At 26.7% G+C, this 19,069-nt stretch overlaps 1 protein-coding gene across 1 annotated transcript; it reads left to right on the forward strand.

Annotated features, from left to right (window-relative positions):
• Nucleotides 1–2,850: 2,850 nt before the first annotated feature.
• On the forward strand, nucleotides 2,851–3,235 carry BDBG_00903 (uncharacterized protein; the record flags this gene model as incomplete). Its single annotated transcript, XM_031720100.1, has 2 exons — nucleotides 2,851–3,050; nucleotides 3,077–3,235. Coding segments are annotated over 2 exons (359 nt in total), but the record flags the coding sequence as incomplete, so codon positions are not given.
• Between the last annotated feature and the right edge of the window lie 15,834 nt (nucleotides 3,236–19,069).

A 19,069-nucleotide genomic window follows, 5' to 3' on the forward strand; every position in this document is an offset into this window, starting at 1 on the left:
GTAGCACCTTGGCGTGGGAAACCAAGGCGCGTGGGTTCGAAACCCGCAGGAATACATTAAATCCGGAACTCAAGCACCTCAGGTTTCTAATAAATACAGAGGTGTACAAATCGCTTCAATGAATTGCTCTATGTTCCTGGGCTGAGAAGTTATTATTGCATGTATCTAATTGTCACTCGTTTGTATTTTCCTATGTTCTTGTTATCTTGGCATGGTCTCAACACCTGTATTTCCTCCTGTATAATCAACACTTGACCTGTATTTAACATCACGCAAGGACTCATCATAAGCTCCGCTTGCATATGAGTATAATGGAAGAATAATAATAATAATAATAATAATAATAATAATAAATCTTACAGAGTCTTTTCAAGATATTTTAATATGTTTTATAATCTGTCTTCTCTCATTTAAATGCCTTCTTCTTCTCACTCTTTAATCTGTGACAGTACTCACATGCCTTGATAATCCGCAGAACTGCAGAATATTTGAAGAGAAATAACATAATTGATTTTAATAAGCATTGAGAAGAGATGAAGACAGAAAAGACAATCAGTAATAATATAATAATAATGATAATAATGATGATGATAATAATAATGATAATGATAATAGTAATAATAATAATAGTAATAATAATGATGATAATAATAGTGATGAAAGAGAAAGTGTATTGAAATATATTATTAACTTATCAAATATAAAGAGACTCAAAGAAAATATTAATAGCTTTCAAAGATATACAGAAACAGCTACAGTATTACATAGTAATATTATCTTCATTTAATATATACACTATTAATATTCTTTGTATGCAGTTATTATATAATCTATATCAGAGATATATACAGAAAAGAGATCTTTATTATCAGAGAGAATGATTACAGTAATTCTCTGTTTTTATATTATAAAGATAAGTTGTTCTTATTTCTTTCTTCTCTCTTTTCTCTTCTTCAATTAATCACTAATTTCAAGCTGATATGAAAACTATTAAAACACTCTCAGAAACTCTCAAATTAAAGAGTATAGACTAATCAAATTTCAAATATAGAAGAAATTAAATTATCTTCTACAGATTTAATTATTTATTTCTTCTCTTAATAAAATAGTAATTACATCTCTTTCTCTCTCTTAATTAAATAAAACATAATCTGTGAAAAGTGAGTATCATATCAGATTATAATGACTAATATAAGCTCAGTACACAGAACTGTATACATACAGTACATACTGAACTGAGAGACTATGTAAGTTACAAACTGATAATAGTATCTCAAGAAGAGCTGTGCAGTGTGAGAAAGCTGCAACTCTCAGTTATATATATAGAGAGTGAATTACTACAGTAAGTGTATATATATTGTATAAAAGTAATACTTTTTAATAATACTCAGTCTCTGATATTATGAAAATAGAGTCTCTCTATAAGATCTGTTTTTATCAGAAGTTAAGAAATCTTATATTTCTTAAGATTATCTTTGTATATCTTATCTGTGAAATTAATAAGAGAAATTATTAATTTCAGTATTCTGTTCTTAATATTATTCAAGTAGCAGCAGAGTTCACTCTGATTAGACTAACTGTGTGACCGTGTCTGCAACCAGGACCAGATTTTTTGATAGTCTCATTATCAATTCAACTGATTTCATTACACAGTTTTAACATTAGATAGTAGTCTCATACTGTTTCAGTGAGACTTACTGTCTACTCTTATCACATTTTTTAAATGAAACCATGATTTCCACTTCTCAATTTAAATTATTTTTATTGCTTTAAATGACTTTAAATCTCATTTGAGCATTACCAAAAAGCGTTACTTTTTAAAAAATTAAAAATAGTCTAAAAAAAACCTTAAAATGTCTTAAAATAGTAACTTTATGTTAAGAATGAGATTAAATAAGATCAAATGAGACTACTTTCTCATTTTTTTCAAGTTATGATTTCATTTTAAGATCTGATATATAGTTACTTTGCATGTTTTTTTAATGACTAGTCTCAGCAGAATTCATGTCAAGAAATGTATGAGATCAGATCAAATAAGATCAAATGTGAAATTTATAGTCTCAGTAGCCAGTCTAACTCTGATCATACTTTTTAAGTATATATTTTCTAATTATTCACATTTATATAGATATATACTGATTATTTATTAGATAATATTAAGACAATAATTTATCAGAGCTATATTACTCTCATTATGAGAAATACATAGTTAATAATAAATATTATAAAAACTCTGAGAAGTAAGTATTTTAAAAATACTGCAGCTCTGCAATCTTAGTTTTTTTTTTTTTTATTTTTTATTTTTTTCTTTTTCTTTTATTTTTTTTTCTTTCTCTTTTTTTTTCATTGTGATTTTTTCTTATTTTTATTTTATTTTTTATTTTTTTATTATTTTTTATATTTTATATTTTTTTTATAATTAAAATTATATAAATTATAATCTGTGTTCAGAAAAGTAATAATATTTAATAATACTCTCTATTAAATTTTTAACAAAAGAGTACTATATTATGATATTATGTAAGTGAGAAATAATTTTATAATCTCATTTAATATCATTCTCAATAATGAAATCAGAATGAAAATGTGACTAAGAATTCAAATATATTCTTTATTTAAGATTAGATTTTTATTTGAAAAGTGAATTCAAAATCTTTAATATTTGAAATAATGTGATTTGAGATTAATGTGATGAATATAAACCATGATCAGAAGTAATGCTTTTAGGCAACATGACAACTGTAAAGTTTGGTCCTGGTCCCAGACACAGTCACACGGTCAGTCTACTGCTGATTATGTACTGAATACTGTTGCCAAGGTATCTTTTTGTATTTTTCTGCCAGAGATGAGCCAGATTGGGAAGGGCGGTACATGGATGGGACTTGGCGTTGATGTTTGGAACATCAAAGACAGACAGGGTTTTCACAGTGATTGCTCTTCAAATATCTTCGCAATCACGGGTCGGGGATCTTCCAAAATCAAGAAGATTGGCGCATAGGGCTAGGTCTCTTCATCTTACAATTTGTATGGCAATTGGACCCGGGGTTGTGGTGTGGTAGGGGTGGACGGGAGATAGTCCCACACTTTGGTTCACGTTTGGCTGGATAACTCCACCACCACACGGGGTATGCAGTCGGCGATGGGGTCAAAATGCTCGTATGATCGAGGGCTATTCGATGGATCTATCGGCGGGTTCTTATTCGAAAGATTGAGCGAGTTCGTGGTGGGGCGGTTGGTTGCTCTGTTATATAACTTATTCATATTGACTCTCTTAACTAACTACACTAGTTACTAAAATATCTTAATGCACACGAGCCTCTGTGTACAAAGACATTGCAGAGCTAAGCTCAAAACAGAAGACTCTGCAAGATTGATTTTACAGCTTATTAATAAAAGAGATAGAACTGTAACTACAGTGAAAGTATGTCTCTAAAGATGAAATAAGATTGACTTGAGAATGAGTTGAATGATAACACAGATGATTGATGAAAGACTGAAGAGAGATCTGTAGAACTGAGAGATGAATTAATTATTAAAGATAATGACTGCAGCTGTTTTCTTAATTGAGTTAAGAATGAAGTTAATAAGAGATATTCTCTATAACATCTGATAATATAGTGAGCTCTTTGAATAATACTTTTCTTTTTATAGACTGCTGTTAATAAAGATATATCAGAACTATAAATCTCACAGTAATAAAACTTAATCTCAGATAATATATCTGTTTCAATAGACTGTTCACAGACTGTAGGAAATCCCACTTCTTGCAGATTCTTTATCTCTATTTTCTATCTCTTATGTAATTAATAGAGTTAGCAGCTCTTGATTATATACAACTATATAGACTGAAGTTCATGAATACTATTTATAACTCAGCTTGAATACTATTATATATTTAACTTCTACATTTTATCTTTCTACTGTGAATACTTCTAGTAGTTAACAGTATATATTATATCAAGCTGTAAACATCTGAATAATCATCTGTAAGCACTTATTCTTACACAGATGTAAAAGACAGCTATTAATTATATAAAGTATTGATATATCTAGAATGATAGAGAGAGTTTAGACTTATTTATCACAGAATCTATGACTGTAGAAGAATCTGATTTTACTGTATATATTCATTTACAGTTCTACACAGTGTAAAGAGATAATCAGTGATAGAAAAGATGTAATAAGTAGACTGATTATATAACTGTGTCTGAGACCAGAATCAGATTTTTTGATAGTTTTATTATCAATTCGACTGATCTCATTACACAGTTTTAACATTAGATAGTAGTCTCATACTGTCTCAGTGAGACTTACTGTCTACTCTTATCACATTTTTCAAATGAGATCATGATTTTTACTTCTCAATTTAAATTATTTTTATTACTTTAAATGACTTTAAATCTCATTTGAGTGTTATCAAAAAGTGTTACTTTTTAAAAAATTAAAAATAATCTAAAAAAAACCCTAAAATGTCTAAAAATAGTAACTTTATATCAAGAATAAGACTAAATGAGACCAAATGAGATCACTGTCTTATTTTTTTCAAGTCATGATTTCATTTTAAGATCTAATATATAGTCACTTTGCATGTTTTTTTAATGACTAGTCCCAGCAGGATTCACATCAAGAAATGTATGAGATTAGATCAAATGAAATTAAACATGAAATTCATGATTCCAGCGGTCAGTCTAGTAATGAGAGAAGATTATAATACCTGAGTTCTCTGAGTGTAGTATTGAAGACAGACAGCTGTAGAAGTAGTAGAACACTGTAAAGAAATAAATTAATTAAGAGACTGATTTTGTAAGCAGTGAACACAGGCTTTTGATATATTATTCATTCTTAAGAATCTATAAGAGGTGGTTGATCAGATGCATTATCTATTCAAGAGTCTGTACAGAGTAGATTGTTAATCAGATATGTTATCTATTCAAGAATCTGTATGAAGTAGATGATATAATAGTGCAATGTCATGGAATTATGCTTCACTTAATTCTACATCCATCAGTGGGCTGTATTCATGCCAAGAACCTTAAAAAGGAAATTCTTCACTTTTAATAATCAGGGTTTTCATCATATATTTGCTTCACTTCACTCTGTAAATAAAGCCTCAATCAACAGTCTTCTTCTCTGAGAATAAATGTTCTAATCAGTATATCACCAGGCCTATTACACTTATCATGAACATGATGAAACTGATTACTTTCTTAAGAACTTAAAAAATCAATTATTAAAACATCAAAGAATCAACTACTCTGTAATTGAATACTATACTGAAAGAAATGCAATATTTTTCATCAATGAAAAAAACTTCAGTTTCATATCAACTGTAAAAATATTATCTACTACTTACAGTTTTTAACATTTTTTTATAATACTTAAACACTGTAGTATTCTACATCATGATATCTGACAGAAGTATTTTCAAATATATACACACTTTTGATAATAAAGAAAAACTTGACTCAGCAAAGAAAATCACCAGTGAATTAATTATATTTACTGATATTAATGAGATCCGCATTCATATAAATGAAATCAAATTGAATTTTCAAAATATTTATTACTTATCAGCAGTTTTCTATAATTTCTTAAGTTTTAATTAACTTGTTAATAAAGAATTTGACTTTAAACTCTTTTGAAATAAAAACAGTTATATTATTGATTTTGAAATGATTAATAAATATAATTAATAATTTTATACAGTGAAAATAAATCATTGTGTTTATTTAATTTATAATATATGTAAAGTTGCTCTAGCTACAGTTATACAGATACTTTTAAATTATATTAATATATTTTTTATATAATATATTTGTCTAGAATATCTGAATATTACTGATATTTAATAATTGACAAAATATCTCATCTCTGATATTGTAATTAAAAGAAGTATGAATATATCATTCTGTGAAACTTGTAAACTTATAAAAGTAAAAAAGAAAATCTTGCAGATTTTTATAATAAGAGAATATATTCATAGTACTCATCTGTATTTTAATATTATAGATAATAGTAAATTCTTTAATACTTTTCATAAATTCTCTTTTTCTTTTCAAGACTACCGATAACTATTTTTTTATAATGAATAATATTATATATTATAAAACTGTTTATTTTTTTAAGAACAAAGATCAGCTATTGAATGTTACTGATTTTCAATTTAAACATCTTCAGAATCTGAGTATAAAAGTCGTATTTATATATTTTAACAGAACTGTTGAAATAAGTGATTAATAGATATAAGCAGTTCTCACTGAATTTAATGTTAAATAAGAGTCAATGAAGCTCTATTCTCTTAATCAAAATAGTGTAGTAGAACAGTTTATTCAAACTGTTATTTCAAAAGCTTGTGTTATAATAATACAAGTAGGTTTATCAGTTAAGCTATAAGGTAAAGACTGTGTTTACAGTGATACTATACATTAATATAGTTTAATAAGTATTCTCTTATTCTTGAACACTGTTCATTGAAGAACTGAATCCTCATAACTTTTTATAAAGATGAAAGACCAGCTTTTTTTTGCACAGCAGTGACTTATAAGTAATTGAATTATCTGTTTACATTTTCAAAAAAAGTTTTTGAAAGGAATATAACAAGTTTGCTAAATGCAGTAAATAAATAATTTTGATTGAATATTATAGTGAAATAATATATAGAATATGAAACTTTGTAAAAGATGAAGTTATTATATTCAACAGTGTGAAATTCAATAAAAATATCACATTATTATGATTAGTAAGCTCTGTGTTTAATAATTGCAACACAATCAATATATATTACACACTGACTGCAGATAATTTCACTTAAGTTAATTATTTATTAATTTCTGCACTTCTGCAGAAGAAATTTCTCTTTGTATAAATATCAGTTAAAAACACTTCTCTCTCATCTGCAGTTATAGTCACAGACTGCAAAGTAAAATGTTTTAGAAAAAAAATTAATGTGAAGTTACTAACTCATTTTAAAAAGTATGAAAAGTTTCTGAAAAATGCTACTACTTTCAACTCTGATCTCTTAAAAGTATTATCTGTTATTGAGTTTCAGCTCTATTATATATTTAAAATATATACTGTGTGAAGAGGCTCTAATACAATTACAGAGATTAATATTCTGCAAATATATAAAAAGATGATTACATCTTTATAAAAAAATACTTAAATAATTACTATGAAGAAAGAGTAGACTGACCGTGTGACTATATCTAAAACTAGAATCAGAATATTTGCTGATTTCATTACTAATTTAATTAATCTGATTACACAGTTTTAAGATTAGATAGTAGTCTCATAGTGTCTCAGTGAGACTTACTATCTACTGTTATCATATTTTTCAAATGAGATCATGATTTTCACTTGTCAATTTAAATTCTTTTTATTACTTTAAATGACTTTGAATCTCATTTGAGTGTTATCAAAAAGTGTTACTTTTTAAAAAATTAAAAATAGTCTAAAGAAAATCTTAAAATGTCTAAAAATTATGACTTTATATCAAGAATGAAACTAAATGAGATTAAATGAGATCACTTTCTTATTTTTTCTAAGTCATAATCTCATTTAGACTGACCGTGTGACCGTGTCTAGAATCAGAATCAGAATATTTAATAGTCTTATTATCAATTTAACTAATCTCATTACACAGTTTTAAGATTAGATAGTAGTTTCATACTATCTCAGTGAGACTTACTGTCTACTCTTATCACATTTTTCAAATAAGACCATGATTTTCACTTTTCAATTTAAGTTATTTTTATTGCTTTAAATGACTTTAAATCTCATTTGAGTGTTATCAAAAAGCGTTACTTTTTAAAAAATTAAAAATAGTTTTAAAAAAACCCTTAAAATGTCTAAACATAGTAACTTTATGCCAAGAATAGAATTAAATGAAATCAAATGAGATCACTTTCTTATTTTTTCTAAGTCATGACCTCATTTTGAGATCTGATATATAGTCACTTTGCATGTTTTTTTAATGATTAGTCTCAGTGAGATTTACATCAAGAAATGTATGAGATCAGATCAAATGAAAGTAAATATAAAATTCATAATCTCAGTGATCAGTTTAGTCTCATTTTGAGATCTGATGAATAGTCACTTTGCATGTTTTTTTAATAATTAGTCTCAGCGGGATTCATGCTAAGAAATGTATGAGATCAGATTAAATATGATTAAATATGAAATTCATAGTCTCAGCAGCCAGTCTAAGAAAGAGCTTGACTCTGCAACTAAAAATAAAATTTTCAAAATTGTGAATAAATTAACTCTAAAATCTTAGATTCTTGATAATTGTTGAGTTTATTATGTTAAAACTGATATGAATAGTGATGTATTATTTTACAAGATAAAATAAATTATTCAGAGCTTTTATTAATAAAAAAGTGTTAATTTTAGTAATATTTATACTTCTATTATTTTCATCTTCATCATCTGTATTATACTTACAGTGATAGTGATGAAAACTTAAAATATCTATTAGATTGATTTTATCACAGTGTTTCTGAATATAGATTTTTTACTTAATAACTAGTTTTATATGAAACAGCTGACTGAATTTGATAATAATATTAATTATATATATCAACTTCTGCAGTCTCTCTACAGTCTCAAACAGACTCTTTATCTGTGATTCAATTTACTTACAAATTATTTTAAGAATATTGACTTTGAATTCTCTTATCATGATAAGAGTCTCTGATTTAAAAGAGATTCTCAAATATTTCTCACTTTTTATATGAATAATATTAAGTTAATAGACTCTGATACAGATATTATTGAACAGATATTTTATCAAATCACTGATTAATTTACAGTGAAGAATTTGAAATCTGTAAACTATTATTTAAGTATGAAAATTGAGAAGAATAACAGTGATATCAAGCTGTTACAAATCATTAATATCAAATTAATATTGAAAGAATTCAGAATGATTAATTCTTAAGTTGTAAAAACTTTTATAAAATTCATTCTTAACTCACTCTCTGACTTTAAATCTTTTAATAAGTTTAAATATTGATAAGCTATTGAATTACTTAAATATTTTAATAAAAGCTTTAATAGCTGAGATTTATAAAAACACTCTGATTAACATAAGAATTTAAATATTTATAGTTAAAAAAGCTCTGAAAATGTTCTGACAGATACAGAGTTTTATCAGCTTATTACTTCTTTGATAGTTTATTTATTTATTTTTACTGTTTTTTTTATATTTATTCTTTAATTTCTATTAGTCTTCTGTAAAATCTTTTTTTATATTTATTCTTTAATTTCTATTGGTCTTCTGTAAAATCTTTGATAAAAAATACTTTTAATTTTATATGTAAATCTCATTTCCTAGTTATACAGCTACTTTGCTAAATTGTAAAAATTTACTCAGACAGAGTAATAGTTAGAAGAAGTGTTAAATTACTTCTTTTACAAACTGACTGCTTTCACTTATATAGTTACTACAGCTGCTGATTCATGTGATCAGTAATTACAAGCTTCTATAAAAAGCTACGTAGCAGCTAGCTTCTTATAATATACTTAACTACTTTAAAAACTTTTTCATCAACTATATAAATACTACAAAAACTCTGAGAACTGAAGTTCTCAGATAAATATCATAGTTTCTGACTGTATACATTTATAATTGAAAAATAATAATAATAATAATAATAATAATAATAATAAGTGTTTTTAATAATTATTATTAAATTCTAATTATATAAGCAATTACTAAATGAATTGAATGAATTGAATGAGATTGAATTTGATTTTCAGTCTCAGTCTTATTCTGATTTTTGAAGAATAATTATTGTTCACTATTTATTCTAAGAAATTACTTCTATTTCACTATTTTTAAATTAAATCTAGTTATTTTTCACATCATTTCTAAAAAAAATAGTTTATTTTCAGATTTTTTTGATGCTTAGTTCTGATAAGACTCACATTAAAAAATGTATAAAATTAAATTAAATAAAATTAAATATGAAATTTATAATCTTATCAGTTAATTTATATAGATTTAATAAAAATTTTTCTTTCTTTGAAAATTTTATTATTTTAACTACAATATCTAAGTTCAATACACAATTTCTCATTGAGAATAAAAATATATGAAAAACAGTAATGAAATTTCCGTTAAAAATACTAATTTTATCTAAAAAAGATAAGAAATGAGAGAAATTTATTCTTTATAATATTTTAGTTGAAATTTTTGACTGTGAGAAGAAAATTGTAAGAGGTCTACACTGAATAGATCAGTATTAAGATATAGATCTTATATAACAAAAGTGAAAAATGTTAAAGAAGAAAAATAAAAGAGAAAGTATAAGAATCAGTGATTAGACTAAATATTTATATATGTATAAGGTAAAGCTTCAGAGTAAGAGAATAGAAACTCTGTGAGTTCTTCAGCTGAGAATTAATGACTGAGAATCAGAGCTTTCAGCAGAAGAGTCAAAACTTATAGCAGAAATCTATGAAGTGTAATAAAATAGTCTTATAATCAGATACAGTCTGTTACATTAGTCTTCTTCTTTCAGAAGTAAGGTTTGAGTGATAGAGTTGCAGACATGTAGTTCTCATCAGTTAAGAGCTGCTATTTCAGATAACACAGAGCTCAGACTTCAGATCAGATAATTATAGCTAACTTATTTCATAAAATATATCTAGACATAACTATAAGATCTTTTATCAAGAATATTTTCAATCTCTTATTTAAGTTCATTATCTTCTTCTATGATTTCTGGCAGCTGTCAGTTAAAAGTCAGTTGAGAAGGAAATGAATTAATAACAGTATGATTAGACTGACTGTGTAACTATATCTGAAACTAGAATCAGAATATTTGATGATCTCATTATTAATTTAACTGATCTCATTACATGATTTTAACATTAGATAGTAGTCTTATACTGTCTCAGTGAGACTTACTATCTACTCTTATTATATTTTTCAAATAAGATTATGATTTTCACTTCATAATTTAAATTATTTTTATTGCTTTAAATGACTTTAAATCTTATTTAAGTGTTATCAAAAAGTGTTACTTTTTAAAAAATTAAAAATAGCCTTAAAAAAACCTTAAAATGTCTAAAAATAGTAACTTTATGTCAAGAATGAGACTAAATGAGATTAAATGAGACTACTTTCTTATTTTTTCCAAGCCATAGTCTTATTTTGAGATCTGATATATAGTCACTTTGTATGTTTTTTTAATAATTAGTCTCAGCAGAATTCACATCAAGAAATGTATGAGACTAGATTAAATGAGATTAAACATGAAATTCATGATCTCAGCGGCCAGTCTAAGCATGATAAAGCAAGCTTGTATGAAAGACATTATAAATTTCTAATAATATATTAATATAATAGTTGTGACTATCTAGAACTTCTATTACTTTGTATTATTATTATTATTATTATTATTATTATTATTATTCTTTCATTATACTCATATGCAAGCGAAGCTTATGATGAGTCCTTGCGTGATGTTAAATACAGGTCAAGTGTTGATTATACAGAAGGAAATACAGGTATTGAGACCACGCCAAGATAACAAGAACATAGGAAAATACAAAGAAGTGACAATTACATACATGTGATAATAACTTCCCAGCTCAGGAACATAGAGCAATTCATTGAAGCAATTTGTACATCTCTGTATTTATTAAAAACCTGAGGTGCTTGACTTTCAGATTTAATGTATTCTCTGCATGTTTCGAACTCATGTGCCTTGGTTTCCCATGCCAAGGTGCTACTGAGTGGCCGCATTAACCATTCAGCCACCGGGGCTCTATTACTTTGTATTTAACATAGCAATAGTTCAGTGTATAAGATAAGTATGTAATCTGTATATTTTTAAGATTCAATCACATCAGATCTTCTATCTTATATTACTCAGTGAGATCTCAGTGAATATTAATTTAATTCTCTTAATCTTATTTAGTGCTTATTATGAAGACTTTTACTCAGTTATAGATGTCTTAAAGCTTTATTACTATATTATTAGTAATCTGAATTAAACTGCAGAGATTCAGTGTGAACTGTGTAATCTCTAGAAGATTTAACATCTTCATATAATAATTATATATAAGAAAGAACAGGCTTATATCTGTTAAAACAGCATCTTAATCATTGATAACAATCTCTCTGTATAGAAGAAGATTATATCAATCATCTTATAAGTAATTATAGAACTTCTAAAGATAATTCATTACAGTCTGAATTATTCATTCTGATGCATTATCAGTCTCAGAGTAATAAGTAGTTAATAAATAGTGTATAATCTTAAAAACTTGATAGATTCTTGTTCAGAGAGTACTTATAAATTAACAGTCTTAATCAGATACTATAGATCTCAGTAAGTCATACATCTAATAGAATAAGCTTTGTAAGAAAGCTTTAATAATCTATTCAGTATTTATCTTATTACAGAGTTTCAATATTACATCTTTGCTTAATTAATTAATAATAATCAGAATATTTCTACAACTCTTACTCTCAGAGAGATTAATAGTGAAGTTAATTACTACATCTTATCAGATTCTATCAGAAATATTAAGTAGTTTTAGTAGACCTTTTCTATAATCTTTTTATAAGATAATAGAGAAATAATGATTGCAGTTTCAGATAAAGTGTCTGATACTGTTTAATATTTTAGATCAGTAGAACTCTTGAGAGATTATTTAATATAATTACTCATAATCTGAGTGACTAATTATATACAAATCATACATCTCTTACATTATACTGATATGTAAGAGTTCAGATTAAGAGACTCAGTGTTATTTATAAAATTACAGAGTATTATTATCATTAATTAAGTATTCTGAGATATCAGTTCTTATATATAGTTCTGAGAGAAATTGAAGTACTTCTTGATATACTGCTTCAGTGAGTATTTAAAAAAGTTTATCAGTCTCAGCTGTTGTATGTCACAATTCATTCAGTGTAGATTTAAGAGAAGTCATAACACTGATAATAGTTCTTATTAGAGAAGTATGTATAGTGTTATAAGTGATTTCATTATAGTTAACTAGTATCTTCAGATTCAAGAGTCAGTGCTCTCAGTTTATTTAATAAGTATCTGTTACATCAGAAGATATATCTTACTCTTATTATAAAAGAGCATTTGTCATTGAGTTCTGACTGCTAAGATGATAGTGTATTATGAAATAAAAACCACTTAATAGCTCAGATCATTACATCTGCTATTCAGTAAGTTTATAAGTAATTATAAAATACTTGAGATTCTTATATTCTGTGATTATCTTAAATTTGAAGACACTTCTAGACTGACCGTGTGACCGTGTCTGGGACCAGGACCAGATTTTTTGATAGTCTCATTATCAATTCGACCGATCTCATTACACGGTTTTAACATTCAATAGTAGTTTCATACTGTCTCAGTGAGACTTACTGTCTACTCTTGTCACATTTTTCAAATGAGACCATGATTTCCACTTCTCAATTTAAATTATTTTTATTGCTTTAAATGACTTTAAATCTCATTTGAGTGTTATCAAAAAGTGTTACTTTTTAAAAAATTAAAAATAGTCTAAAAAAAACCTTAAAATGTCTAAAAATAGTAACTTTATGTCAACAATGAGACTAAATGAGATCAAATGAGACTACTTTCTCATTTTTTTCAAGTCATAGTTTCATTTTAAGATCTCATATATGGTCACTTTGCATGTTTTTTTAATGACTAGTCCCAGCGGGATTCACGCCAAGAAATGTATGGGACCAGACCAAATGGGATCAAACATGAAATTCATGGTCCCGGCGGCCAGTCTAGACACTTCAGAGTTTAAAGTCTTATTCTTCTAAACAGTGCACTATTATGAGAAGTTTCTTATTATAGATCTTATAATTGTATTCAACAGAACTTAGCTTCTTAGATATAAAGATGTATAATTATAAGATATCTTTATTATTATATTATAATATAGCTTTCTCTATAATATAGTCAGAGAAGTCAGCTTCAATAACTGTTTCACAGTCAGAGTTAAATATTATTAGTAGAGAAGTATTAATGAACATCTTCTTTATCTGTATAAATACAGCTTCAGTGTTCACTGATTATTGAAATACTGAGTTCTTCTTAATAAGTTCTGTAAGTAATCTAGTAATATCTGAGAAGTTTTATATAAATCACTGATAGAAGTTAGTAAATTTAATGAAGTTTTATATATCTTTCACAGTGCAAGAAGCTTCTCATTCAAGAATAGTAGAAATTTTCTCAGAATTCATTCAGATTCTCTTATCAGCTTCTATGATACAATCTAGATATTTTGTACTCTTGACTTCAAAGTTATACTTGTCTATATCTATTAATAGTTCTGCTTCTTGTAAATATTATAATACTTTTCATACATGTTTCTGATATTCTTTTCTGAACTTATCAGTAAAGATGAGAATGTCATTGAAATAAGCAGATGCAAAGTTATTAAAAATCTCAGAGTGCTCAGTTAATATCTTCTGAAATATACTAAGAGTATTAACTGTTTAAAAGATATGACTACTTATTCAAAGAGACTATATTATATTTGAAATGCTGTAAGTTATTCATCTTCTTCAGTGATATGAATCTTATGAAACACAGTAATAACATCTAGCTTTATAAATTATTAAGCTTATCTAATATATACTAGAGTTTTATTGATAAGAGATAAGAGATAACAGTCTTTCTTTATCAATCTGTTCAGTTCTTAATAGTCTATATAAAATCAGTGTTCTCTGCCTGATTTCTTTACAAAGAGAATAGAAGCTGCAGTGAAAGAGTTACTAATATATATAAATTTCTTATTTAACAGATTATTGAGTATCTTTGAAGAAGAAGAAGTTTATCTTAAGATATATTATAAAGAGAGCCTCATAGTGATTCAGAATTCTTATTATTTTTCTTTTTCAGCTTGATACTGTAATCTACTTTTGAATCTTATAAGAGAGATAGATTTGTAACATTATCTTATTAAAAGATATTTAAATATTTATAATATTATTAAGAGAGTTTTGTATGAGAATCTGTTATTATAATATAGAATAACTTTTCTAGAGCTTTTTTAATATCAGTCAGACTGATGAAGTAAATTATTATATAATTCTACTATCAGTGATCTTATCAGTGATGTCATTAAGAGCTCTTTCAGAGCATTTTATAAGTATTGACAGAAATCTGTATCAGGTTCATAGTTTTGTGAACATCATTCTTATGAACTTAATTATTATTAGAGAATATTAAACTTCTGTTTCAAGTATTTAATAAGATGTCTTGTTTAGATAGTCAGACAAGTTCTAATATAAGATTATAGTTAAGATTATCAACTTTATATATATAAGTATCTTTATATTAATATTCTTTAACATCTATATTTAGTTTCACTATATAGCAGATGTAAATATCTTTTAAATTATTAAATTCTACAAGAAGTCAGAGTCTTGACAAGAGAATATACTAAAGATTACAGTATCTTACAACCGAAGATTTAATCATAGCATAGTAGTATAGACTGCTGTCTATCATGACTTTCATATTATACATGTTATCTATTATAGTAGATACAAGAATTGCATTCATTATTATTTTCTCTTCAAATTATTATCATTCAATCTCTTCAATCTTCTGCTTGTAAGTTTAAGCAGAAGCTAATCTTTTCTCTGTTTCATCAGAGTATCTTTATAGTTATCTTCTGAATCTTTCTCTAATATAATATAGTTAATACAGACTATCAGTATTAATCTTTCTTTTGAAAAAGAAGATATATAAACTGATCAGCAGTTAAAAGCTATATATTCTAATCAGTTATAATTGATATATATCTCTTATTAATGTCAATCAGCAGCTTCTTTGAGAGTGATCTCAGAGACTCAGAAGCCTGTTCAGATAATGAGGACTCTTGTTTATATATAGATATTTAAGTCTACTCAATTTATAGCATCTGTATTATTATTCTTTAATACAGATGTATAAGTGACTGAGATGTAACATCTTCTACTATTATTCTGTATACTCTTAAGCTTGATACGACAGTCATTCAATGTCTGAAGTTGTATACAGAAGTCTTTATAAGTCAGGTCTTTATCTACACTTATAAGAGATTGTAGAAGTTTAAAAGTTAGTGTCTTCTTAAGCATACTAATTCTTATTCAAGTCTCTTAAAATTGACTGCCTGCTTCTCAAATCTTGATATTAAAGTCAGAGATAAATGTTGTGAGAGAAGTATTTATCTGTTAAGTACTCTGTAATTAATCTAATATCTTCTGCTGTATAGCAGTGTCTCTGAACAGAACATTAAGATATTTAATAATGTTATCATATATATGTAATACTGATTCATATATCTTTATTCATGAATGAAAGTTCTATTTCATGTAGTTCTTCAATCAATTATTAATATATTAATCTTAATTAGTTAATGAAGTTTGAACTGATAATATCTTTATTTACACTTAGTTTTATAAGCATGTTCAATCTTCATGATAAGTAGAGAGTGAGATTAAAAGTATTAAAATATATAGAGATATCTAGACATTTCTTCAGTACTTATATCATATTTATATCTGATTCAGTTAATATTGAAATTATCTGTGCAGAAATTTCTTATTAAGTTAAGTATTGAATTGTGGCGGGCTGCGCCCGATCAATCATATAGACTATTCTGTTACACTTCACAGATTCCAACCGCTCCATTCTCAAACATGTATGCTCTGATTCTCAGCCATTCTCAATCACTGATTCTCAGCTGCCACAAATGCATACACTCTGATTCTCGGCCATTCTTGATCATCAATCCTCAGCTGCTACTAATGCGTATAGATTCTTCCACTCTGAAGCTTCACTGAATACATCACTATATACACATATAAATATTCACTTCAATCACTGATTCTCACACTTTCTCTTTCTTTTTCTTCTCTAATGTTTTTCTCTTTGTTATATAAGACCTATCAATATAACACTGATCTATTCAGTGTAGGTCTCTTACACTAGAAAAATGTTCATTGTCTCCTTATTATAAAATGATTATTTACACATTATCTTCTCATTAGAAATGATTATTCATCAAGAGATATCTGAACACATAACAATGTGTAAGAAATAGAGAAACAGTTAACAGTTAAGTGAACACTGAGTCTTCAGATAGAAGCTTGCTCATCAGTCACTCTGACTCTGTAATAAAATCTTACAAAGAGAGTAAGATCTTATAAAGAGAATATCAGTGAAAGACCTGAGAGTTCTGACACTCAGATGTATAAGATATTCATACAATTACATATTCAATAATTGATACAATCATGTCTAATAATAATATGAAACTCTTAAACATAAGTATAGATATGATATCACAGTGACTCTGAGCAATGTTGAAATTACAATAATAATAAATAGCTGATATGCATGCAACTCAACAACTTCAATACAAAGAGATTCAATAATTAACTCATACAATTTCAACATCTATAGAATTGAATATAAAAGCACTGAAGAAATGCTTAGATACTTCTACATATTTCAATACTTCTGATCTCACTCTCTACTTATCATGAAGAATGAAAATGCTTATGACACTGAGTATAGATAAAGATGTCATTAGTTTATTAATCAATCAAGATTGATATATCAATGAACAATTGAAGAGTTGTATGAAACAGAAGTTTCACTCATGAATGAAAGCATGTGAATCAGCATTGTGAATGTCTGATAATATTATTAAATATCTTGATATTCTGTTACAAGACACTGTCATATAATAGAAAGTGTTAGATTGATTACAGAGTATCTGACAGAGAAACACTTCTCTTACAACATTCATTTCTGACTTTGATATCAAGATTCTAGAAGCAGGTGATCAATCTTGAGAGAATTAAATAAAGATTAGCATGCTTAAGAAGATATTGACTTTCAAACTCTTACAGATTCTTATAAGCATAGACAAAGACCAGACTTATAAAGACTTCTGCACACAGCTTCAGATATTGAATGACTGTCTTATTAAGCTCAAGAGTATACAGAACAGTGACAGAAGATGTTACATCTCAGTCACTTACATATCTGTGCTAAAGAATAACAACAATGATGCAGATGCTATGAACTGAGTAGACTTGAATGTCTATGCATAAGCAAGAGTCTTCACTGTTTGAACAGACTTCTGAGTCTCTGAGATCACTTCTGAAGAAGTCACTGATCAATATCAATGTGAAGTGTACATTAACTGTAACTGATCAGAACATAATACTTTCAACTATCAATCAATTTATATATCTTAACACATGAGAGAAGATCAGTGTCTTCTCATTCAAAGAATGAATCAGCACCTGTCCACATCAATCACATTATATTAGAGAAAGATTCAGAAGATAACTATGAGAATGTCTTAATGAAACAGAGAAAAGATTAGCTTCTGTTCAAATTTATAAACAGAAGCTTGAAGAGATTGAACAACAATAATTTAAAGAGAAAATGACAATGGATATGATTCTTGTATCTACTGTGATTGATAACATGTATAATATAAAAGTCATAATAGACAGTGATCTATGTTACTATGCAATGATAAAATTTTCAGTTATAAGACATTATAATCTTCAGTGTATTTTCTTATTAAAACTCTGACTTCTTACAGAATTTAATAATTCAAAAGACATTTGTATCTGTTCCATGATAAAGTTAATCATAGATGTGAGAGAACATCTATATAAAGATGTCTATATATATAAAGTTGATAATCTTGATTATGATCTTATATTAGAACTTATCTGACTATCTGAATAAGGTATCTTATTGAACACTTGAAATAGAAGCTTGATATTCTCTAACAATGATAGAATTCACAAAGATGACACTTATAAGATCATGAATCTGACACAGATCTCTGTCAATGCATATGAAATACTCTGAAAAAGAAGTTACTGATAGCAGAATTATATGATAATCTATTCTATCAGTCTAACTAATATTAAAAAGACTCTAGAAAAGTTATTCTGTGTTATAATAACAGATTCTTATATGAAACTCTCTCAATAATATCATAATTATCTAGACATCTTCTAACAAGATAATATTATAAACATACTCTTCTTATAAGG

The sequence above is a fragment of the Blastomyces gilchristii genome (assembly GCF_000003855.2).
Source record: "Blastomyces gilchristii SLH14081 genomic scaffold supercont1.2, whole genome shotgun sequence".
Taxonomy (NCBI): Eukaryota; Fungi; Ascomycota; class Eurotiomycetes; order Onygenales; family Ajellomycetaceae; genus Blastomyces; species Blastomyces gilchristii.